Source organism: Malania oleifera, chromosome 12, assembly GCF_029873635.1.
Source record: "Malania oleifera isolate guangnan ecotype guangnan chromosome 12, ASM2987363v1, whole genome shotgun sequence".
Taxonomy (NCBI): Eukaryota; Viridiplantae; Streptophyta; class Magnoliopsida; order Santalales; family Ximeniaceae; genus Malania; species Malania oleifera.
In genome coordinates, this window is record NC_080428.1 from 66,187,194 (window position 1) to 66,213,738 (window position 26,545).

The following is a 26,545-nucleotide window of genomic DNA, read 5'->3' on the forward strand; positions in this document are numbered from 1 at the left end:
GCAATAGAATCCATTGTCAGTTTCTTTTTATTTATGATTTTTATCCATGGTTTCTCCTCATTGACATTCAGGTGGAGCATCTTCCACATAGGTTTTCAATATGCAATACATACCAAATCCTCATGTCAATGCTCAATTTGGGTTTACGAATAAAGACCAAAGACAAACAAAACAAAGCAAAACATAAGGAAAATTACTTATATTCCAGTATACCAAAATGTTCATAGTACAGAGACATTGTTTCTGTTTCTGCGGCTGGAGTCTTGCACTAGCTTGATAGGAAATGCAAAGTTCCATCAGTTTTTCCTCCCTTCAGACAAAATTATGTGGTAACCATGCCTGCATCATTTAACAAAGTGAGTGCCTGCTAAATCCAAATTCCGATAGATACATACACAAAGTGATAGGCTGTCTAGAATCTTAAGAAAGTCTTATATTTGCCAAATGGGTGTGCAAATCAGTTGGTTACTATTAGGTGGAAGGCACAATCAGCAGCCTATTTTCGAGAAATGGCTTTCAAAAATCTGCCTTCTAGTTTTCTTTCGAGGACTTCGTGTTCACATTTTCAGTATTTTTCTAGTCTCTAGAAAAAAGCATTAGACTCGCATCCCCAAGTGCTTTTCGTGGAGACAATTATTTTTCCTTTTGCTCAACTCCTACGTTCCTTAAGAGCCCAATGAACCTCAGTCATATCTTAAACATAAGTAATCTAACCACAACCAATTTCTAAACTCAAAATTTAGAACTGCAAATACGTACGTTGATTTGAATGGTGCACTGGTAGCTCCAACAGGTGTGGTAAATGCGACATCTTGAAATGGACCTGCCATTTTACCTCGAGGAAACCATCCAAGATCACCACCTTTTTTCCCTGAAGGGCACTCAGAATATTCTGCAGCTAACTGAAATAAAAGAAGTGTGAAATTGTTTAAGTATCATAATATCATCCAGTCAACAGTTCATACATTGCTTCAATAATAAGCACTTCAAACAACATTTTTCCAGACTTTCTGCCAGACTTGAAACATGTTAACATTTTTTGGGAAAAAAATTCTTCAAAATTTTGTATTCAAATAATTATATCAAATAAGTAAACAAGTGAAAAACTTTTACAACATAATGTCTTCATGGGATTCAGTGATCGAGTATATTGAAAGATTTTCCTGTATTGACTGGGAGTACTTCTTGATTTGATAAATTTAACACGTCTTCTTCACCACAATATGCCCATCATGCATAGTTGGTAGCTTACCTTTGCAAACTCTGCTGGAGGAACCTTGTCTCCATTACTAAGCCAACCATCTTCCAACTTCTTGTATGCTTCATTGATCTTTCCTTGCTTCTCGCATAAGATATGCCTCGCTAAAACAGAAATCCAGAATTGATATGATTAATATTTCCAGGTACCTCAGCAGCATACAAAACATCTAACAATATCAAAGCTATTATTCAAGTGTTCCCACAGCCATGGAAATATATTTGGGAAAAATGAAATATGCACACATGTACATGTGCAGAGTATATTGTGACATTTAAACTGTAGGAACCCGAACCAAGAAAATAAAAGAAAAAGAAAGGGGAAAAGAGAAAGAAGAAGAAAAAAAAGGAAATTGTTTGGTACAGCACCAAACCGTCGACGGTTTTGTGGGAATTTGGAAAACTATCGACGGTTTTAGGTAGGAAGGTTTGGTTTGAGACCAAACCGTCGACAGTTTTGGAAATCTTAGGAAAACCGTTGACGGTTTCAACTACCAAGAGCTTTTAACAGGAAGGTTTGGCCTGATAAGTGGCCAAGCCGTCAACGGTTTCACGAAAACCGTCAACGGTTTCTGGAAGGCCAACATGCTTATAAATAGAAACTCTTATATGTTAAATTCACTTAACTCTCTCTCTCTCTCCTCTCCCATGACTCTCTTTGCTAGGGTTTCATCCTCCGCGCGTCTCTCTCTCTCTCCTACGGTCTCCCAAGGCTCCAACAAGCCCTCCGGTTGGCTCCCTCTTCTTTCTCAGCTTGCCGGCGACCTTCTCCTCATCGTATTCAGGAACCTGGGATTTGTTCTAGGGAGTGTGGTAGGCTATTTTTTAGGATTAGGTAAGGGGAATAAATTATGTCAGCTTTTTATTGAATTTGAACCGACTAAAATTGAGTATATGGATTCTTGAATGTTGTATACGATTTTCTGAATGATTCAGGTATATGAAAGTTATGGTTTTGATTATTATTAGTATTTGGGGAAAAACCAAAGTGATTAGGGTTGGTCATTTCCTTTTTCTTATAAAACCAGTATTTTGAGTTGAATAAAAATTGTGGAGATGATCAGACCTGATTTTCAACGAAAATATATTTTTCCCGGGCAATTGAGTACATTATGATTTATCAGTCAAAAATCGTGTGGCATGAGATTTATCTATATTTTATGGCACAACTGAATTTGAGTATTTTATGGTATTATACAGTGAAAATGTGATTTGTACTGATTGATGGAAATACTCGAAATGTGGTGGAAATTGTGAAATTTGATATGATGGCTGAATGCCGAGTTTGATATGACAAGTTTTATACTTAATTATGAAATGAGATTATATTATGATTTTTATTACTTAAATTGCATTATATGGTTAAAAAACCCTGAGGACCAGATGTATTAAGAGCACGGTACCGTAGCTAGTATGTGAGATAGTGCAACCACACTATTCTAGATAGAAGTGTTGGTAATGAAAAGTCGATTTGACCATGGAAGGGTTGTGTAACCCACTGGAGTCTGGACCAGGCTGGGTAGGCAAATCGGACTTACAGACATAAGGATTGACTTAGCCTGGTGGTAGACCAGTCGGGGCTAGGTCCAGTCTTTGAACCGCACAACTCGATCATGGGAGTCTATACATGATGATGTTGTTTGTCCAAAAGGGGGTTTCTTCTATGCATATATGTAAATTTAAGTAAATGATATTATATACTGAGTTGATTTATACTATGAAGAAAATGTGTATTTCCAACTGTAAAGGTGTGAGTTACATTATTCAATTGTTATATTTGTCAGCTAAAGTAAATTAAAGAATAGGTCTGATTTCACTAAAACTCATGCTAGCCACAAACTGATAATAATTTATTCCACCTTACTGACAAGTGTCTCACCCCAGGAAATATATCATCTTTTCAGGGCCTACAAGAAATCGAGTCTTGGAGCTGAAGGGTAGGACCTATAGGAGTTTGCTAAGGGTGAGTGTTTGAGGACACTATTTTGTGAATAACATATGTTTTGGATATTTTGGGTTGTAATATAAATTTAAGTATGGGAGATGTGGTAGCCGTGAGATAGTACTGTGGTAGGTATGGAATGGATGGTCTTTTGCTTCTACTGTATGTATTTTATTTACGCTATGGAAAGTTGGTACTCGAGACCTCGGTTTGGGTTCGGGTTATTGCATTTGTGGTATCAGAGGCATTAGATAATGATGTCATTTTATGTTTATTAAGAATTTATTTTGTGGGCGTTACAGTTGTGGAATCAAAGTTTAGGTTGTTAGGTTTTGCAGACTTTAGAGGATAATACTACCAGAGTATAGGAATAAGTGATGATAAGAGTAGGAATGGGTAGTCTAAGTGTTGTAAATAGGTCAAGTATAGGATGGGTAGTGAAGTTGGGTACGTAAGATTTTGAGGTTTTGTCTTGTAGCCTGGAGGTAGATTTCCCTTGACAGTCTTCTGTGATTTTCCTAAGGCGACGGTTTCAGAAAAATCATGGCAAACCATCGAAGGTTTTGTTTCTGAGTGGTGAGGCGGAACCTTGGATTGAGACTTTGGAAGTCGAATGATTTAATTGTGTGAGAAAAGTTCATTAGGGAGAGTCAAAAGTATTTTGGCACGAGATGTAGGGAACTCTATAGTGTTAGTTAATTAGCCATATTGGTAGAATTCCGATAATAGGATTTTAAGAAAATCATTATTTGCCCTATTTTGAGGATGGACCCCAGAGATAAGGACGTTGATGCCGGAGGGAATAATAATGTGGAGGATTTCAATGAGGAGGATATCGATGCCTCGATGGTACTGCGAGGTTTAGCTCGGCAAGTTATGGGAGAGATTAGGCGAGACCCTAGAGGTCAGAACTACCCACCTGCAAACTAGGGTTGCTCCATTGAGCAGTTTATCTGAATGAATTCGCCGACATTTGTAGAAGGTGCGGACCTTATCGTGGCTGAGGATTGGGTTCAGAAGATTGAAGACCTTTTGACTGTTCTACATTGCATCGATGAGCAGAGGGTGCAGTACGCCACTTTCAAATTGATTGGGGAGACTAAACGATGGTGGAGAGCAGTGAAACTGATGGAGGAATAGAGGCCAGGACCTGCAACTATTACCTAGAGCCGCTTTAGGGAGATCTTCTTCGAAAGATATTTCCCCGCTTCCACCAAGGAAGCCAAGGCAGAGAAATTTTTGAATCTGACTCAAGGGCACTTGACCGTACAGCAGTACGCGGCCAGGCTTGTGGAGCTATCTCGCTTTGCTCCCTACATGGTCCTATATGAACTGAGGAAAGCATAGAGGTTTGAGAGAGGCCTGAGACAAGGAATATATGAGCAAGTTGTGGCGTTTCAGGTCCAGGGTTTCTCAGAGCTAGTAGATAAGGCCACAGTGTTGGAGACTAGCATGTAGAAGAGCACGGGTATAGAGAATCAGAGGAAGAGGCCCCTGCCTCCTGAGTTTCATACCGACACCAGTCAGGGTACATGGAAGAGGCCTGGTAACTACACGGGCTAGGGATAGGAGGTGGGACATCGAGCTCCACAAGGAAATCCATCACGCCCTCTCTGTCCTAGGTGTCATTAGAGGCATTGAGGTGAATGCCGAGGTAGAGCAGCTAGCTATTACCAATGTGGAAGGCCCAACCACATAACACAAGAATGTTGTGTGCCACTTGGTGATGCGCCCACACCTAATCAGTTTTGGGGACACAATCAGGCACCCCGAGGTGGCTACCAGACAAACACTGCCCAAGCGCAGGTGTATTCGCTTACGCTGGGAGATGCGGAGAACGCCGGCGACGTGGTGATAGGTACTCTTTCAATTTTGTTACATAAAGCTATTGTATTATTTGATTCAGGAGCGACACATTCGTTCGCAGCTCGGGAGTTCATTAAATTATGTGGGATAGAAGCACAGCCAATGACTGTCGATTTATCAATGGATACACCAACAGGAACTGTAGTGGTGTGTAGGAAGATACTTAAAAATTATTTGATCAATATTTAGGGAAGGATGTTGCCCGCTAACCTAGTGGTTCTCGACATGCCCGGATTTGAAGTAATTCTGGGGATGGACTGGATAGTCTCCGATTATGTCAATATTGACTGTTACAAGAAAGAGATGGTATTCAAACCTTTAAGGGTGTAGGAGTACATATTTGTGGGGTCGTGTGTGCATACCTCACCACAACTACTGTCAGCCATGTAGGCTAGAAGGTTACTCTTGGAAAGATGTTAAGGTTACCTGACTTATGTGAAAGATACATCGATAAAAGAACTAAAGCTAGAGGATATCCTGATAGTAAGGGATTTTTCTGATGTGTTTCCGGAAGATTTTCCGGGGTTACCTCCCGAGCGTGAGGTGGGGTTTGCTATCGATCTATCTCCGGGAACAACGCCGATCTCCAAGGCTGCATACAGAATGACTCTGACAGAGTTGAAAGAGTTAAAGGAACAATTACAGGAGTTGTTGGACAAGGAGTTCATCAGACCCAGTGTGTCACCGTGGGGAGCTCTGGTGTTGTTTGTGAAAAAGAAGGACGGATCGATGAGAATGTGCATTGACTACCGGGAGATAAACAAAGTGACAGTAAAGAACAAGTACCCGCTACCCCGTATCATGATTTGTTTGACCAACTTCAAGGGACATAGGTTTTCTCGAAGATCGATCTTCGGTCCGGGTATCATCAGGTGAAAGTTAAATCAGAAGATGTACCAAAAACCGCTTTTTGAACCCAGTATGGCCATTATGAATTTTTGATTATACCATTCGGACTGATGAATGCGCCTGCTGCATTCATAGATTTGATGAATAAGATTTTCCATTAGTATCTAAATCAGTTTGTGGTAGTGTTTATTGACGACATATTGGTTTATTCAAAGAGTCCTGAAGAGCAAGAGGATTATCTGAGGATAGTGCTTTAGGTGTTGAGGGATATGAGGTTGTATGCCAAATTCAAGAAGTGTGAGTTTTAGCTGGAATAGGTTGCATTCCTAGAGCACGTGATATCCAAGGGTGGTATTTCGGTGGATCCGAGCAAGATAGAGGCTATAGTGGGCTGTGTAAGACCGAAAAACATCCACGAGGTTAAAAGTTTCTTGGGATTGGCAGGATACTACGGCCGATTCGTTGAAAGTTTCTCCAAGTTATCAGACCCTCTAATAAACTTGACCAGGAATGTAACAACCCGGCCCATTACACGGATCCAAGTGTCACTCACATATATCAACTACCTATACCTACTCAAGATATGGAAACAACCCGCCCTAAACAGGGACATACAGGTGTAAATCATACATAATCATGATATAAATGTTGCGGAAAAACATAAACATCCATTGAGATTTCTACTAGACTTATACCAGAGTTTACTAATACATCCATAATTTACACAAATTCCAGACATAGAATAAATCTTGTTGTTATAACCCTCCAAAAAGGACTTCCATCTAGGCTTAATACAAGATTCCGATGCTTACGTAAGCTAACCAAAATAATCTCCCCAGTCCCTTGAGCTACTAGGACCGATGTATTGATGGACCTGAAAACAAAGGTTGTATGATAGGGTGAGACACCTCTCAGTAAGGAAGGAGTTACAACAATGTGTGACTACATATGAATATTTTAATTCAACATATGAAATATAAATCAAATATTTTCAATACAGTAATGCATCAAGTATATCATTACTCGTATTACAAAATTCTCACATCTGTCTTTCGACCATTTAATGATTTATCAGATGACCAACAACAAAATATCCCTATAACCAGTTTTTCCCCGTGGCCTAGGTTGTGCACTGATACTCGTCCAATGCCCTGTTCGTGCAGACACTGCCGAGTACCTACTTTTGATCCGACTGCCTCCATTTGGCCCTATATCAACCAATGGTTTCACCCTACTAGTCAACCATCTTGGTACCCACACCGTTTAACACGTGTGGTTGCATGTGTACATCTAGCTGCGATATCGCGCTGTATCATATGGCAGTAGTTTATTTCAACCATGCAAAGAAGGTATTTTTCAACCCTCCTGGGACTCTCAAGCTGTGGTTGCGTGTATCATAAATTCAATTTATACAAACATGATAACCTGCGCAATTTCAGTATTTTTCATAAATTCAAATAATCACATTGGGTTCAAACCGGCGCTTTTCCACTCGATTTACCCCTCTTTGTTTACTGATTCAGCTCAGTGTATCACCGGCCTCCATTTATCACATTCTCAGTATAACAAATTGGAACTTCGTTCCCATATTCTATATCAATAGTAAAGAAAATCCATTCATTTCCATTTCAACATATATCACACAAGTTTAATCCAAAAACCCGCTAAATGATAGAAATCAAGTAAATATCATTTAAATGAAAAAGTAAAGGAATCAAGCATCTCCTACTATAGTATAAACACAAATAGATGATTTTTATAAAGTTTGGAGATCATACGCCGAAATCTTCGTTTTTACCAAAAACGGTAAAATCGTAAAACCGGCATTTCTACTCGGTAGAATTTAGCAAATAAGTAGTTAAAACATACATAATAACATAAACTAACTTTTTAGCGGTTTAGTTTTCTAAAAATACTGTTGTAATCAAATTCCCCTTACCTTACACTCAAAATGAAATTTCGTATGAATACGGTCCAAATCGATAACCCGGGATCCTATAAACCTAAAACCACAGAACATAATCTTACTATCTTTTCTACTACTATCCAAATATCCAATAAAAACTAAGATCAGATCCCTACCTCGACTTTTGGGAAAAACCCGAAAATCTCTGAAACGACAATCTGATCCGTTAAACTTGTAGAGTTTTCTCTTTTGATCCACGCAGTACCCTCCGTTTTTGGAAATGGATGACGAACGGCGAAAACTCCTAGAGAGAGAGAGAGATTCGCAGCTTAGAGAGAGAAAGAGAGCTTTTGGATGAAACTTGGCCCTTAAGTAACTCAAATGGGACATTTACAGGCCATTTTGTAGAGACCCGAACCTTCATAAACTGGGTTCGTCGACGAAGGATCACATTCGTTGACGAATTCCTTTAGAGCCTCATTGACGAAATTTAGAGCCTCGTTGACGAGAAAATGCCGAGGGGTTTTGGGGGTTCTTGGGAAATCCTCGTAGACGAAATTCAGGGCCTCGTTGATGAATTTTGTGGTGAATTCGTAGACGAAAACGCCGCCTCGTCAACGTATTGGACCGGGTCAAAGGCTCTATAAATATCCTATTTGGTTGCTTAATAGCTAAGTTTCATCCAAAAAGCTCTCTCTCTCTAAGCTACGAATCTCTCTCTCTCTTTAGGATTCTTCGCCATTCGTCGTCCGTTTCCAAAAACGGAAGGTATTGCGTGGATCAAAATAGAAAACTCAACACTTTTAGTGGATCGGATCGTCGTTTCGGAGAGTTTTGAGTTTTCCCAAAAATCGAGGTAGGAATCTGATCCTAATTTTGATTGGATATTTGGATAGCAGTAGAAAACATAGTAAGGTTATGTTCTGTGGTTTTAGGGATCTCGGGGTTGTCGATTTAAACTGTATTCATACGAAGTTTCATTTTGAGTATAAGGTAAGGGGAATTTGATTACAACAGCATATTTGGAAAACTAAACCGCTAAAAAACTAGTTTATGTTATTATGTATGTTTTAACTGCTTATTTGCTAAATTTTACTGAGTAGAGATGCCGGTTTCACGATTTTACGATTTTTGGTAAAAACGAGGATTTTGGCGTATGATCTCCAAACTTTACAAAAATCATTTATTCGTGTTTATACTATAGTAGGAGATGCTCAAATCCTTTACTTATTCATTTAAATGATATTTACTTGAATTCTATCATTTAGCAGGTTTTTGAAGTAAACTTGTGTGATATATGTTGAAATAGAAATGAATGAAATTTTCTATACTATTGATATAGAATATGGGAACGAAGTTCCAAATTTGTTATACTGAGAATGTGATAAACGGAGGCCGGTGATACACCGAACTGAATCAGTAAACAAAGAGGGGTAAACTGAGTGGAAAGACGTCAGTTTGAACCCAATGCTATCATTTGAATTTGTAAAAAATACTGGAATTGCACAAGTTATCATATTTGTATAAATTGAATTTATGATACACGGAACCACAACTTGAGAGTCTTGGAAGGGTTGAAAAATACTTTCTTTGCAAGGTTGAAATAAACTACTGTTATATGATACGGCGCGATATCGTAGCTAGATGTATACGTGCAACCATACGTATTAAACGATGTGGGTACCAAGATGATCGGCTAGCAGGGTGAAACCATTGACTGATATTGGGCCAATGGAGGCAGTCAGATCGTAAGTAGGTACTCGGCAGTGTCTGCACGAACAGGGCATTGGACGAGTATCAGTGCACAACTCGGGCCACGGGGTAAAACTGGTTATAGGGATATTTTACTGTTAGTCATCTAATAAATCATTAAATAGTCAAAAGACCGATGTGGGAATTTTGTAATACGAATAATGATATACCTGATGTATTACTGTATTGAAAATATTTGATTTATATTTCAGATGTTGAATTAAAATATGCATGTATGCAGTCACACACTGTTATAACTCCTTCCTTACTGAGAGGTGTCTTACCCTATCATACAACCTTTGTTTTCAGGTCCATCAATGTGTCGGTCCTAATAGCAAAAAGGACTGAGGAGAATGTTTTTGGTTAGCTTACGTAAGCATCTAAACCTTGTATTAAGCCTAGATGGAAGTCCTGTTGGAGGATTGTAATAACAAGAATTTTATCCTATGTATGAAATTGTCTTAAATGGTGTGGATGTATTAGCAAACTCTGGTATAAGTCTAATAGTAATCCCAATGGATGTTTATGTTTTTCTGCGACATTTACATCATGATTATGTATGATTTACACCCGTATGTCCATGTTTAGGGCGGGTTCTTTCCATATCTTGAACAGGTATAGGTATTTGATGTATGTGAGTGACACCTAGGTCCATGTAAAGGGTTGGGTTGTTACACCTTTGACCCTGCCCAATTCGTCGACGAGGTGGCGTCTTCGTCAACGAATCCGCCACACAAATTGTCGACGAAGCCCTAAATTTCGCCAACGAGGATTTCCCGAGAACCCCCAAAACCCCTTGGCATTCTCTCGTCGACGAGGCTTTGAAGGAATTCGTCGACGAATGTGATCCTTCGTTGACGAACCCAATTTATGAAGGTTCGGGTCTCTACAATCTCCCCTCCTTATAAGAATTTCGTCCTCGAAATTTACTACCAATTGCTAACATAATCTTTTCTTATAATTTTTCTTATAAAATAGTTGACCGTCACCTACAACGTGATTTTGGTCTAAATTCATTACATACCCTCACATATGGTGGAAGAATACTGTGGTTACCCAAAAGATACATCGGAAGATTACATACATAGACAAAACTCTCTCAAAGACTTTACCATTTAATCTATACTGTCTATTACATATTCATGTACTATCAAATAATTGTGGGTGCTTTTAACGTATCTCAGATTCTAATTCCCATGAAGCTTCTTCTACTGTATGGTTACACCATAATACCTTTACGAGAGGTATTTCCTTAGTCCATAACTGCTGTACTTTCCGATCTAATATCTGCACTGGTACTTCCTCATACAATAAGGTATCACTGATCTCAAGAGGTTTGTAACTCAGTACGTGCGATGGATCTGGTACGTACTTTCTCAGTACAGACACGTGAAATACATCATGGACTCTGGATAATGCTAGAGGTAAGCCACTCGATAAGCAACCGAACCTATCCTTTCAAGGATTCAAAAGGCCCAATATACCGAGGACTTAGCTTCCCCTTCTTCCTGAATTTCATCACCCCTTTTATCGGAGCGATTCTCAAAAATACCATATCTCCTACTTTAAATTCCAACTCTTGCCGACGAGTATCAGCATAACTCTTCTGTCGACTCTGAGTTGCTTTAATTCTTTCCCTGATCAATGCGATCTTTGCAGAGGTCTGCTGAATCAATTCTGGACCTAGTATCTGCCGCTCACTTACCTGATCCCAGTACAACGGAGATCGACACCGACGACCATACAAAGCCTCATAAGGTGTCATCTCTATGCTCGCCTGGTAACTGTTGTTATATGCAAATTCAACAAGCGGTAGATATCGTATCCAACTATTACCAAAATCTAGTATACAAGCTTGCAATATATCCTCTAACGTCTAAATAGTCTTCTTCGACTGTCCATCCGTCTGCGGGTGAAAAGACGTACTGAACGTCAAACGCGATCCCAAGGCGTCCTGTAAACTCTTCCAGAAACGAGACGTAAAATGCGGATCTCGATCTGAAACAATAGATATAGGAACACCATGGAGTCGTACCACCTCCTGCACATAAAGTTCTGCTAGCTTATTTAGTGAGTAGCTGAATCGGATTGGAATAAAGTGTGCAGTCTCCGTCAACTGATCAACTATAACCCATATGGCATTCTGCTCATGCATTGCCGCAGGTAAACCCGTCACAAGGTTCATCGAGATGTGTTCCCACTTCCACTTAGGGACGTCGAGTGGCTGAAGTGGTCCTGCTGGCTTCTGATGTTCTGTTTTGATCTGCTGACATGTCAGACACTGTTCTACAAATCGGGCGATTTCTCTTTTCATGTTAGACCACCAAAAAGATTCCCTCAAATCCCGGTACATTTTCGTACTACCAGGATGTACAGTATAAAGTAAACGATGTGCCTCCTCTAGAATGACCCGTCTAATCCCGGCATCATTCGGTACACAAACCCTGCCGCAAAATCTCAATATCCCATCGCCAGAGATACTGAAATCCAGCTTTAGCCCCTTCTGGACTCCTTCCATAATATCAACCAACTCGGGATCTTCTTTTTGCGACACATAGATCCTCTTTTGCAAAGTCGGCTGTACCACCAAGCTAGCAAGGATAACCTGATGGTTTCCTTTCACTACTTCCAAACTCAATCTCTCAAGGTCCATGCAGATCTGATGCTGAACCTGCATTGCTAAGACTGCCGCATCAACTGATTTCCAACTCAGAGCATCAGCTACTACATTAACTTTTCTTGGGTGATAGCTAATAACACAATCGTAGTCTTTAATCAATTCAACTCACCTACGCTGTCTCATATTGAGCTCCTTCTGGGTGAAGAAGTATTTAAAACTTTTATGGTCGGTAAAAATCTCACACCTTTCACCGTATAAGTAATGCCTCCAAATTTTTAGTGCAAACACTACCGCTGCTAATTCTAAATCATGAGTCGGGTAGTTCTTCTCGTATTCTTTAAGTTGACGAGAAGCATAAGCCACTACTTTGCCCTGCTGCATTAGAATACAGCCAAGACCCTTTTTTGAAGCATCACTATATATAACAAAACCACCATCACTGGATGGAAGAGTCAAAACTGGAGCAGTGATCAATCACTGTTTCAGCTCCTGGAAACTCAGCTCGCACTCATTCGTCCAATCATATCTCTCGTTCTTTCGTGTGAGTTTCGTCAAAGGACCTGCTAAACTAGAGAACCCTTCAACAAACCGACGGTAGTAACCTGCAAGACCCAGAAAACTTCTGACCTCCTGCACATTCTTCGGTCTCGCCCAATCCACTACTGCTTTTATCTTACTCGGGTCTACTGATACACCTTCTTTAGACACTACGTGCTCCAGAAATGCAATTTGTTCTAGTCAGAACTCACACTTCTTCAGTTTAGCATACAACCTCTTATCTCTAAGCATTTGCAATATTAGCCTCAAATGAACTTCTTGTTCTGCAGCACTCCTAGAATACACTAAGATATCATTAATAAATACCACAATGAACCGGTCTAGATATTCATGGAAGACCCTATTCATCAAATCCATAAATGCTGCAGGTGCATTAGTCAAACCAAAAGGCATAACCATAAATTCAAAATGGCTGTAACGGGTTCGAAATGCAGTTTTCGAGACGTCATCCGCTTTCACCTTCAGCTGGTGATACCCAGACCGTAGGTCAATTTTAAAGAAGACCTGTGTGCCCTGAAGTTGATCAAACAGATCATCGATCCTGGGTAGCAGATACTTGTTCTTTATCGTTACCTTATTCAGTTCTTGATAGTCGATGCACATCCTCATCGACTCATCCTTCTTTTTCACAAATAACATCGGTGTTCCCCAAGGAGAAACACTAGGTCGAATGTACCCCTTGTTAAGCAACTCCTGAAGCTGTTCCTTTAATTCTCTTAGCTCAGTTGGAGCCATACGATACGGAGCTTTCGATACTGGCGCCGTAACTGGAGCTAATTCTATGGCAAATTTCAACTCACGGTCCGGAGGTAATCCTAGTAAGTCCTTTGGAAACACATTAGGAATTCGCATACCACAGTAATCATTTCCAATTCCCGTTCTCCTACTGGTGTGTCTTTCACCATCGCCAGATGTCCTTGGCACCCCCTATGAAGTAGCCTCCTAACTTGCATAGCAGAAAGGATATGTGGTGTAGAATGCACACACGATCCAAGGAACTGAAATTCCTGTTTTTCTGGCGGTCTAAACAACACCTCCCTCTTGCGGCAATCAATACTGGCATAACTGGCAAACAACCAGTCTATCCCCAATATGATATCAAAGCCATACATGTCGTACACCACAAAATTAACTGGTAGTATCCTCCCTTATATTTCAATCGAAAAGTCCCGAACTACCTTACTACACCCGACCATAGATCCAAACGGTGTAGCCACCACTAGTTCACCATCTAACAATTGCACTTCTAATCCACACAATTTAACAAAATCTCTGGAAATAAAAGAATGTGTTGCCCTGGAATCAAATAATACAACAACTTTATGAAAAAGTATGTAAATGATACCTGTGACTACGTCACCAGCGTTCTCAGCGTCACCAGGAGTCAGAGAATGTACCCTAGCCTGGGCAGTACCCCCCTGCTGACCGCCACGCTGTGTCGGAGCATTCCCTCTATATTGCTGCTGCGAGACCCCATTATTCCTCTGCATCAGACAGTCTCTCATCTGATGTCCTTGTCTGCCACACCGCATACAGGCTCCCGTAGACAACCAACACTGCCCCTGATGTTTCCTACCACATAAAGAGCAACGTGGAACCCGTGCAGCATTCTGGGATGTATCACCACTGTTCTTCTTCCACTTACCTTCTCCTGCCCCAGACGAATAATTAGGAGGCATTGGCCTCTTCTTCGTAACTTGAACTTCTGCATCCTCTAGTAAACACTCCTCGGCTACCATGGCTTTATCAACCAATGTAGCAAAGTCCTGCAACTGCAGAATCGCTGTCTACTTACGGATCTCACTCCTCAGACCCCTTTGAAACTTCCAAACCTTCTTAGCTTCATCAGGAATCACAAACGGAGCAAATCAAGACAGCTCCTGGAATTTGGCAGCGTACTGCTGCACTGTTAGCGATCCCTGCGTCAAATTCATAAATTCCTCTATTTTTGCGTTTCTAATTGTGGCCGAAAAATAACGTTCAAAGAAAAGCTCTTTGAATCGGGCCAACGTCAACGCTATCAGTATTGGTCGGTGCTCTTTCATCTGCTTTACAGACCCCCACCATCTCTCAACCTCTCCTGCCAACTTGAACATGGCGAAGGTGACCTTCTGCTTTTCAGTGTAGTTTAACACATCTAGGATCTTCTCGATCTCCTGGATCCAATTCTCAGCACGAACTGAATCTGAGCTGCCCACAAAAGCAGAGGGCTTCAATCCGGTGAACTGCTCAATGGAGCAACCCAACCCAGCCGTAGGACGATCCTGTCCCTTATTCGAACGCATTACTTCAGCCATAAGCTGCTGTGCAAAGTCACGTAACACGCTAGTACAGTCGTTACCAGCCTCGGGGTCAGCACTCTCACTACTACTGCCACCCACGTTGGCAGTAATATCCCTGGATTCCATCCTGCAAATATTTACAAGAACCCATTAGACAGGTAATAACCTACCCATCCACTACTACTATCATAATATAAAGTCAATTCTCCAAGTTCACATTCTTAACATTGACATACTCCATAAATTTGACATCTTTATTCTAACTCGAATTTCACCCTTCTACTAGGAAACAAAATCGTCAATGGATTGCCATGATTTTCTAACCTTTCGACTAATCCAGAAAAACACAGAAATCTATCAATGAATTTTTCATTTCTATATATACAAAGCAAAATCCAAGGTCTTATCCTTATCCTATACTCTGGTATATTCTAGACTATCACAACTGGCAACTTCTTAGTTTAGTACATATCCCTAACCAGGCAGTATGAAACAAATCATACTTCCGATTGGCTACGAGCTCTGATACCAACTGTAACGACCCGGCCCATTACACGGACCTAGGTGTCACTCACATATATCAAATATCTATACTTGTTCAAGATATGGAAACAACCCGCCCTAAACAGGGACATACGGGTGTAAATCATACATAATCATGATGTAAATGTTGCGGAAAAACATAAACATCCATTAGGATTTCTACTAGACTTATACCAGAGTTTACTAATACATCCATAATTTATACAAATTCTAGACATAGAATAAATCTTGTTGTTATAACCCTCCAAAAAGGACTTCCATCTAGGCTTAATACAAGATTCTGATGCTTACGTAAGCTAACCAAAATAATTTCTCCAGTCCCTTGAGCTACTATAGACTGATGTACTGATGGACCTGAAAACAAAGGTTGTATGATAAGGTGAGACACCTCTCAGTAAGAAAGAAGGAGTTACAACAGTGTGTGACTACATATGAATATTTTAATTCAACATATGAAATATAAATCAAATATTTTTAATACAGTAATGCATCAGGTATATCATCATTCGTATTACAAAATTCCCACATTTGTCTTTCGACCATTTAATGATTTATCAGATGACCAACAGCAAAATATCCTTATAACCAGTTTTTCCCCGTGACCCGGGTTGTCCACTCATACTCGTCCAATGCCCTGTTCGTGCAGACACTACCGAGTACCTACTTATGATCCGACTGCCTCCATTGGCCTAATATCAGCCAATGGTTTCACCCTACTAGCCAACCATCTTGGTACCCACACCGTTTAACACGTGTGGTTGCACGTGTACATCTAGCTACGATATCGCGTCGTATCATATGGCAGTAGTTTATTTCAGCCCTGCAAAGAAGGTATTTTTCAACCCTCCCGGGACTCTCAAGTTGTGGTTGCGTGTATCATAAATTCAATTTATACAAACATGATAACCTGCGCAATTTCAGTATTTTTCACAAATTCAGATAATCACATTGGGTTCAAACCGGTGTCTTTCCACTCGATTTACCCCTCTTTGTTTACTGATTCAGCTCAGTGTATCACCGGCCTCCATTTATCACATTCTCAGTATAACAAATTGGAACTTCGTTCCCATATTCTATATCAATAGTATAGAAAATCCATTCATTTTCATTTCAACATATATCACACAAGTTTAATCCAAAATCCCGCTAAATGATAGAAATCAAGTAAATATCATTTAAATGTATAAGTAAAGGATTCGAGTATCTCCTACTATAGTATAAACACAAATAGATGATTTTTATAAAGTTTGGAGATCATACATCGAAATCCTCATTTTTACCAAAAATCGTAAAATCGGCATTTCTATTCAGTAGAATTTAGCAAATAAGTAGTTAAAACATACATAATAACATAAACTAGCTTTTTAGCGGTTTAGTTTTCCAAAAATGTTGTTATAATCAAATTCTCCTTACCTTATACTCAAAATGAAACTTCGTACGAATACGGTCCAAATCGACAACCTGGGATCCTATAAACCTAAAACCACAGAACATAATCTTACTATCTTTTCTACCACTATCCAAATATCCAATAAAAACTAAGATCAGATCCCTACCTCGACTTTTGGAAAAAACCCAAAAATCTCTGAAACTACGATCCGATCCGTTAAACTTGTAGAGTTTTCTCTTCTGATCCATGCAGTACCCTCCGTTTTTGGAAACGGACGACGGACGACGAAGAATCCTAGAGAGATTCGCAGCTTAGAGAGAGAGAGAGAGCTTTTGGATGAAACTTAACCCTTAAGCAACTCAAATGGGATATTTATAGGGCCTTTGACCCGGTCCAATTCGTCGACGAGGCGGCGTCTTCGTCGATGAATCCACCACACAAATCGTTAACAAAGCCCTGAATTTCGTCGATGAGGATTTCCCAACAACCCCCAAAACCCCTCGGCATTCTCTCGTCGACGAGGCTCTGAAGGAATTTGTCGACGAATGTGATCCTTCGTCGACGAACCCAGTTTGTGAAGGTTCGGGTCTCTACAAGGAAAAATGTAAGATATGAATGGACAGATGAATGTGAACAGAGCTTCCAGGAGTTAAAGCAACGACTTATCACTGCGCTGGTGCTGACAATTTCTTCAGGAGAAGGGAACTTTGTAGTCTATAGTGATGCGTCTCATAAAGGGCTCGGGTGTGTGCTAATACAACGAGAAAAGGTTATTGCATATGTTTCTCGGTAGCTCCAGGAGTACGAGTAGAATTATCCTATGCACAACTTGGAGTTGGTAGCCGTGATTTTTGCATTGAAAATATGAAGGCACTATTTGTATGGTGAAATGTGTGAAATTTTCACAGATCATAAAAACCTTGAGAACATTTTCACACCGAAGGAGTTGAACATGAAACAAAGGAGATGATTTGAGCTAATAAAAGATTATGACTGCATCATCAGTTATCATCCAAAGAAAACTAATGTGGTAGCTAATGCTTTGAGTCGAGAGTCAATGAATGCATCAGTCTTGCCAGTGGTAGCTCAACAGCAAATCAGGATGGATTTGGAGAGATTTGGTGTGGAATTGGTAGAAAGGAATCATCAGGGGTTTATTGCTAGACTGATAATCCAACCGACCTTGTAGGAAAGGATTAAGGCTACTCAAATGAAAGATGCAAAGTTAGTAAAATTAAGGATAAGATACGGAGTGGACTGGCGGCAAAGTTTAACGTTTCAGACGACAGGGTTTTAAGATTTCACGCCAAATTATGTGTACCTAAACGACGCAGAGATTAAAAGAACCATTCTGAAATAGGCACATCGTTCACTTTATACAATACATCCAAGGAGTACAAAGATATATAGGGATTTGCGAGAATCCTTTTAGTGGAACAACATGAAGAAGGAGATTGCTCAATTTGTGGAACAATATTTAATATGTCAGCAAGTGAAAGCAGAGCATCAGAAACCAGCAGGACCATTGCAACCACTTCTCATTCCTGAGTGGAAGTGGGAGCACATCTCCATGGACTTCATAGCGGGGTTACCATAAGCATTGCATGGACAAAACGCCATTTGGGTAATTGTGGATCATCTGACAAAGACTGCACATTTTGTTCCACTCAAAGTCAGTTACTCCATGAGTAAGCAGACATAACTTTATGTGCAGGAAATAGTTCGACTTCACGGCGTACCTGGGTCCATTGTTTTAGATCGAGATCTACGGTTCACCTCCCAATTTTGTAAAAACTTACAGAAAGCCTTTGGATCTCAGCTTACTTTTAGTACAACATTTCACCCGCAGATTGATGGGCAATCAGAGAGGACGATTCAGATATTAGAGGACATGTTGCAGGCTTGAGTTCTGGATTTCGGAGGTAGCTGGATTCAGTTTATGCCACTGGTGAAATTCGCCTACAATAACAGCTATCAGGCTAGTATCGAGATGACACCATATGAAGCACTATATAGTCGAAGGTGCAGATCACCGTTGTATTGGGACGAGGTTGGCAAACGACAAATTTTGGGGCCGAAACTTACTCAACAAACTTCAGAGAAGATCAAACTTATTCGGAATAGAATTAAAACAGCTTAGAGTCGGCAGAAGAGTTACACTGATACTCGCTGACAGAAACTAGAGTTTGGGATAGGGGATAAGATATTTCTGAGACTCGCTTCGATGAAGGGAGTTATGAGATTTGGAAAGACGGGTAACCTAAGTCTTAGGTACATCGGACCGTTTGAGGTACTAGAGAAGGTAGGTCCGGTTGCTTATAGGATAGCGTTACCCCCAACATTGTCTAGAATTTGTGACGTCTTTCACGTGTCAATGTTGAGAAAATACGTTCCAAACCCTTCGCACGTGATAAGCTATAAATTCTTAGAAGTCAGAGATACCTTATCCTATGAGGAAGGGCTAGTTCAGATATTAGATCGAAAGGAACATGAGCTCCGTACTAAAAGGATTCCGTTAGTGAAAATGCTCTGGCGTAGCCATGCAGTGGAGGAAGCTTCATGGGAACTAGAGGAGAAAGTACGTCAGAGGTACCTGCAACTATTCAATGAGACCCAACGCTAGGCAGGTAGGTGAAGCTGTTAAGGTAAGAATTTGATTGTGAATATATTTTGTTTTTGGTGTAGGTTATCTAGTTAGGTTTAAGTAATTGTAAATCTATAGGTTTCGAGTTTTGTGTTCTGAGCAGTTTTTGGGAGAATTTTGTTTGACTATTTGTAATCTTTTAGAAACGTATTATATAACCACGGTATTCCTCCGCCATAAGTGAAGGTAATTAATAAATTTGGGACGAGGCCGCTATGTGGGTGGCTGTCGACTCTTCTTAGAGTCGAATGATTGATTCGGTAATTCCAGGAGTGATGATAAATACGAGTTAACAAATTTCGAGGACGGAATTTTTATGAGGGGAGGATGTAGGAACTTGAACCAAAAAAATAAAAGAAAAAGAAAAGTGAAAAGAGACGAGAAAGAAAAGAAAGGAAATGGTTTGGTACAGCACCAAACCATTGATAGTTTTGTGGGACTAAGGAAAATTGTTGACGGTTTTAGGTGGGAAGGTTTGGTTTGAGACCAAACCGTCAACGGTTTTGGAAATCTCAGGAAAACCATCGACAGTTTCAACTACCGAGAGCTTTAACAGGAAGGTTTGGCCTGATAAGTGGCCAAACCGTCGACGATTTCCGACAGGCCAGTATGCTTATTAATAGAACTCTCTCTCTCTTTCTCTCTCCTCTCCCACGACTCTCTTTGCTAGGGTTTCGTCCCTCGCGCATCTCTCTCCTACAGTTTCTCGAGGCTCCGGCATGCCCTCCGGTTGGCGCCCTGTTCTTTCTCAGCTTGCTGGCGACCTTCTCCTTGTCGTATTCAGGAACCTGGGATTTGTTCCAGGGAGTGTGGTAGGCCGTTTTTCAAGATCAGGTAAGAGGAATAAATCATGTTAGTTTTTTATTGAATTTGAACCGATTAAAATTGAGTATATGGATTCCTGAACTTTGTATACGATTTTATGAATGATTCAGGTATATGAAAGTTATGGTTTTGATTATTATTAGTATTTGGGGTAAAACCAAAGTGAGTAGGGTTGATCATTTTCTTTTTCTTATAAAACCAGTATTTTGAGTTAAATAAAAATTGTGGAGATGATTAGACCTGATTTTCAACAAAAACATATTTTTCCTCGACAGTTGAGCATATTATGATTTATCAGTCAAAAGTCGCGTGGCATAAGATTTATCTATATTTTACGGCACAATTGAATCTAAGTATTTTATAGTATTATACAATGAAAATGTGATTTGTACTGATTGATGGAAATACTAAAAATGTGGTGGAAATTGTGAAATTTGATATGACGGTTGAATGCTAGGTTTGATATAACAAGTTTTACACTGAATTACGAAATGAGATTATATTACGATTTTTATTACTTAAATTGCATTATATGGTTTAAGAACCTTGAGGACTAGATATATTGAGAGCATGGTACCGTAGCTAGTATGTGAGATAGTGCAACCACACTGTTCTGGATAGAAGTGTTGGTAATAAAAAGTCGATTTGGCCACGAAAGGGTTGTGTACCCCCCTTGGAGTTTGGACCAAGCTGGGTAGGCAAATCGGACTTGCAGACATGAGGTTTGACTTAACCTAGTAGTAGACCAGCCAGGGCTAGGTACAGTCTTTGGACCGCACAACCCGATCATGGGGGTCTATACATGATGATATTGTTTGTCCAAAAAGGAGTTTCTTCTACGCATATATGTGAATTTATGTAAATGATATTATTTACTGAGTTGATTTATACTATGAAGAAAATGTATATTTCCAACTGTATAGGTGAGTTATATTATTCAATTGCTATATTTGTTAGCTAAAGTAAATTAAAGAATGAGTCTGATTTCATTAAAACTCATGCTAGCCACACACTGATAATAATTTATTCCACCTTACTGAGAAGTGTCTCACTCTGGGAAATATATCATCTTTTCAGGGCCTACAGGAAATCGAGTCTAGGAGTTGTAGGGTGGGACCTATAGGAGCTGAGGGTGAGTGTTTGGGGACACTATTTTGTTAATAACAGATGTTTGGGATATTTTGAGTTGTAATATAAATTTAAGTATGGTAGATGTGGTAGCTGTGAGATAGTACTCTGGTAGGTATGGAATGGATGGTCTTTTGCTTTTGCTGTATGTATTTTATTTATGCTATGGAAACTTGGTACCTGGGACCCCGGTTTGGGTTCAGGTTATTGCATTTGTGGTATCAGAGGCATCAAATAATGATGTCATTTTATGTTTATTAGGGATTTATTTTGGGGGCATTACATTTATTGCTAGAAAAATTTAAAAAAAGATTCAACATTGTTATATATGAAATGATCGAAAATAAAAAACCAGACCTTTGACATATGTGCATGTGCCAAGCCCATCAGCAGCCTTCCCAGATTTTCCTTTCCCCTTTAAAGTATTCTCATTGCTTGCACCTCCTGCCTGCTTACCCTTGCCCTTAGCTCCCGAGTCTTTTGGTTTTGAGTCCTTCCCCATTAATCCAAAACCTTCAGTCTTTGAATCAAGAGAACAATCATTAGTACAAGATAGGATCATAGGATAGGAAGACATGACACAGAAAACAACACAAAAAGATTCCGTTTGCACAAGAAATAAAGCTATTGTGATCAATAAAAAACTAACTGAAGCCTCTGAGGCTTAATTCAGCATTTACTTATAAGAGCCATAAGTAACCCGGTGCTTATGATGCATTACGCAGCTTGTTAAGAAGTTCTTTTGGAGAGAAGAGCTTGAAACCTATCAGTTATGCGATAGATTAACCCTCATGCTTAAAAATTTCATTGCAAATGATAAAACCATCTAATCCATATTTCATGAGGGGACCCTTAAAAATGCACTGTCCAAAATGAGTAGTGACATCATTTCAGATATTTCAAGCAGACTCAAGTCCTGGATCAAACTTTCCCCCTCCATCAAACTTTTACATCCATTACAAGCTAGAAGATCTCAAAAAGTTATTAGTGGTATCTAGCTCTTGCACCATGCTAAAGTTTAGTTTACTGCTCCTAAATGCATGGTCCTTGGAAAAGCAATTCAAGATCAAAAGAAAATCTACTTTGAGTTTTATAAACAAATCTGTATGTTGAACTGTAAAAGGGGCGAGTTTTCTGCTAACTGGCATAGCATAACTGCATATTCATCTCATTCTCCTAATAAAGACAGGCCAACAGCCCAGTGCATAAGGCTCCTGCCAGAATGGGACTTGGGCAAGGTTGGAGGGCTGGCTGTACATTCAATGAAATAACATAAACACCTATTTGAATGGCTTAATAAGGACAGCTAATGCATGAAACTCCCACCGAAGCAGCATTTGGGAAAGATTAAACGTGCACAACACTGCCCCACCCTGCATGAGAGAAAGGGTGCGATATAAAAAATAGGGTAACTTTAAAAATAATGAAGATTCACGTCAAAATTCCAATATGATTGCAACACCATGAACACAAAAATGGGATGATGCAATTACAGAAGAATTAATTGGATTTTTTTTGTTGGGGGGGGGGGGGGGGGGGGGGGAGATGTGATCAAATGTAGGATTTTAAGAATGTTGCTATTTCAATTTTCAACTATCTAACACCAATTGTATATAATATGTATAATAAAGTTTATTTTCTCCAGCGCCCGACGTGATGGATTTGCACAAATACACATAACACTGTTAAGCAATCAAATTTCCAACAACATTCAAGCCAATCATTTGACATGTCAACTAGATTGTTCCAAAGAATGGCAATAGAACAAACCAATACTACTAACAATCTATCTAGTTACTGAAAGCAGTTCTTATCTTTCATCTCTAGTTTTCCACAAATTACAAAACTCATTTCACAGTTTTCCAATATTTATATGAAAAACTTGGAAAACAACAATAAAGATATTTTTCAAATTTATTATAGAAATGTTGCAAAAGTAGAAAACACCGTAGCATTTTTTGTAACTATTTAGCCAATGTTCGGAACGTGGAAAACATTAGAGAAAGGAAGGGAAAATATGACAGAATCCATTTTTTCTAGTTATCAAGGAAAATGAGAAAGAAAATCTATATAGTATATGAACCACAAAAAATTTTACACATCATTAACCTTTGATTTTTTTTTTAAAAAAAAAATTACCATATTAAAACGAAAAACTTAATTTTTAATAGTATTTGATATGGAGAAAATACAACAATAACAACAACAACAACAAAACCAAGCCTTAGTCCCACTAGGTGGGGTCGGCTATATGAATCATTTTCTGCCAATTTATGCGATCATGGACCATTTCTTTTTATAAATTCAAGGATATTAAATCCTTACTATCTCTTTCCAAGTTATTTTAGGTCTACCCCTACCCTTTCTACTACCCCCCACAGTAACTAAGTCATTCTTTCTCACAGGTATACTAAGCGGCCTACGTTGCAAGTGTTCATACCATTTGAGTAGTCCCTCCCTTATCTTCTATAGGAGTTACACCTAACTTATCACGAATATGTTCATTCCTTAATTTATCTTTCAATGTTATACCATTCATCCATCTAAGCATTCTCATCTCAGCAATTTTTACTTTTTGGATATTATGTTTCTTCATTGCCCAACGTTCTGATCCATATAACATAACTGGTCTTATAACTGTCCTATAAAACTTCCCTTTCAATTTTAGGGGTATTCTACGATCACAAAGCACACTTTAAGTACTTCTCCATTTTACCCAACTTGCTTTAATTTTATGCATTACATCATCTTCGATTTCTCTTTCAACTTGCATAATAGATCCAAGGTATTGAAATCTACAAATGCTATTTATTTCTTCATCATCAAGTTATATGTATGTATATGTATATATATATGTATGCGACATCATTCAATCCAATCACAAGTGCTATTTATTACCATTCTTTGGAGCAATCTAATTCGCATATCCAAGGTATTGTATGTATATGTGTATATATATATATATATATATATATATATGTATATGTATATGTATATGTATGTATGTATATATATGTATATGTATATGTATATGTATGTATGTATATATATGTATATGTATGTATGTATATATATGTATATGTATATATGTATATGTATATATATATATGAATGTATGTATGTATGTATATATATATATGAATGTATGTATGTATATATGAATGTATATATATATGTATGTATGTATGAATATTAAAACTACCATGTAAAGTCTTATGATGCCCATCTCAGCTTGGCATTTGTTTTAATTGTTGAAAACTAAGAATGAGGGCCTCTCAAATTAATTGTAAAAGGGGCGAGTTTTTTGTTCAGTGGTATATTGAAATTGTAAATTCATCTCATTCTCCTAATAAGGCATGCCAACAGCCCAATGCATGAGGCTCCTGCCAGAATGGGTCTTGGGGAAGGTTGGAAGACTGGCTCTACATTCAATGAAATAACATAAAGGCCTATCTGAATGGCTTAACAAGGGTAGCCAACACTTGAAACTCCCTCCAAAGCAGGATTTGGTAAAGGTTATATATGGGCAACATAGCCCCACCCTGCATGAGAGAGAGGATGTGATAAAAAATAGGGCAAATTTAAAAAATAAAGATTCATGTCAAAATTCCAATACGATTGCAACACCATCAACACAAAATGGGGTGATGCAATTATAAAAGACTTAATTAACTATCTAACACCAATTGTATATAATACGTATAAGCAAGTTTATTTTCTCTAGCATCCAACATGATGGATTTGCATGCATATGCAAAACACCGTTAAGCAATCAAATTTCCGACATCATTCAATCCAATCACTTGATATGCGAATTAGATTGCTCCAAAGAATGGTAATAGAACCAACCAAAAATACTCAATCTATTGCTGAAAACAGTTTTTATCTTTCATCTCTAGTTTTCCAAAAATTACAAAACTTGTTCTCCGTTTTCCAATATTTTTATGAAAAACCTGCAAAATAATAAAAAAAAGATATTTTTCAATTTTGTTATAGAAATGTTGTAAAAGTAGAAAAGAAGGTAGCTTTCTTTTTTTTTTCTGTAACTATTTAGGCCCTGTTTGGAACTTGGAAAAAAATAGGGAAAGGAAGGAAAATATGATAGAATCCATTTTTTTCTAGTTACCAAGGAAAATGAGAAAGAAAATATAATGTATAGTATATGAACACAAATTTGATTCTACACATCATTAACCTTCATATATATATTTTTAAAAATTACACATTAAAACAAAAAATTTAATTTTGAGTAGTATTTGAGATGGAGAAAATATAATGAAAAATAAATTTCGTTCTGTTTTTTACTTCTCTTTTTAAACAAAATCCTTGAGCCAAAGGGAGTCTTCGAGAAATGAAAATGGAAAACGAGAAATGTTCTCTAAAACTAAACAAGCCCTAAGAGACTTTGAAGAAAATAGAACATTCATACAGGCAATGAGCTCATATATGCAAGTATATATATATATATACTGATGCCCATCTCAACTTGGCATTTGTTTAAACTGTTAAAAACTAACTACGGTCTCTCACAGATGAAAGCCCCAACCTTTACCTTCAATTTTTTTTTTTTTTTTTTGGGGTTAATTTACTTTGTCCCCTATATTGATTGGGTTCACTCCAACATTCTCTTGAAGCAATCCAAACATAACCCAACAACCCAATACTTAAAACTACTAAAATGAAAGCAAACACAATGAATTTCGCAACTCCAGTTCTGATCACAAACAGAAACAGATAATCGAATATTCACAATTTTAACAAAAAGGCGCGTGGGTTTAGAGAGAGAGAGAGAGAGAGAGAGAGAAAGAGAGAGAGAGAGAGAGAGAGAGTTCTAATTTCAGTCTTACAGAACCGACGATCGATCAGTGAGCGGAGGGAGCGGTGTGGTATTTGGAAGGTCCAAATTTCCTCCCAAGAAAGATGATGCCTTCTCTGCTATTCAGCGGTATCGTAAAATAAAAGTGCGCGAAAGTTGAAGATTAC

The 26,545-nt window shown here is 38.7% G+C and overlaps 1 protein-coding gene across 2 annotated transcripts; it reads right to left on the bottom strand.

Annotated features, from left to right (window-relative positions):
- Positions 1-26,545, bottom strand: LOC131144082 (uncharacterized). 2 transcript variants are annotated; one of them, XM_058092462.1, is made up of 5 exons: positions 26,410-26,545; positions 21,920-22,082; positions 1,253-1,362; positions 760-902; positions 1-339 (listed from the first exon to the last, which is right to left on the bottom strand). In XM_058092462.1, exons 2-5 carry the CDS (start codon positions 22,062-22,064, stop codon positions 297-299), a joined length of 441 nt encoding a protein of 146 aa, XP_057948445.1. In that variant the 5' UTR covers positions 22,065-22,082; positions 26,410-26,545; the 3' UTR covers positions 1-296. The 2 variants fall into 2 exon arrangements, with proteins under 2 accessions (XP_057948445.1, XP_057948446.1); XM_058092463.1 differs by having other exon boundaries at positions 21,920-22,075; positions 26,410-26,514.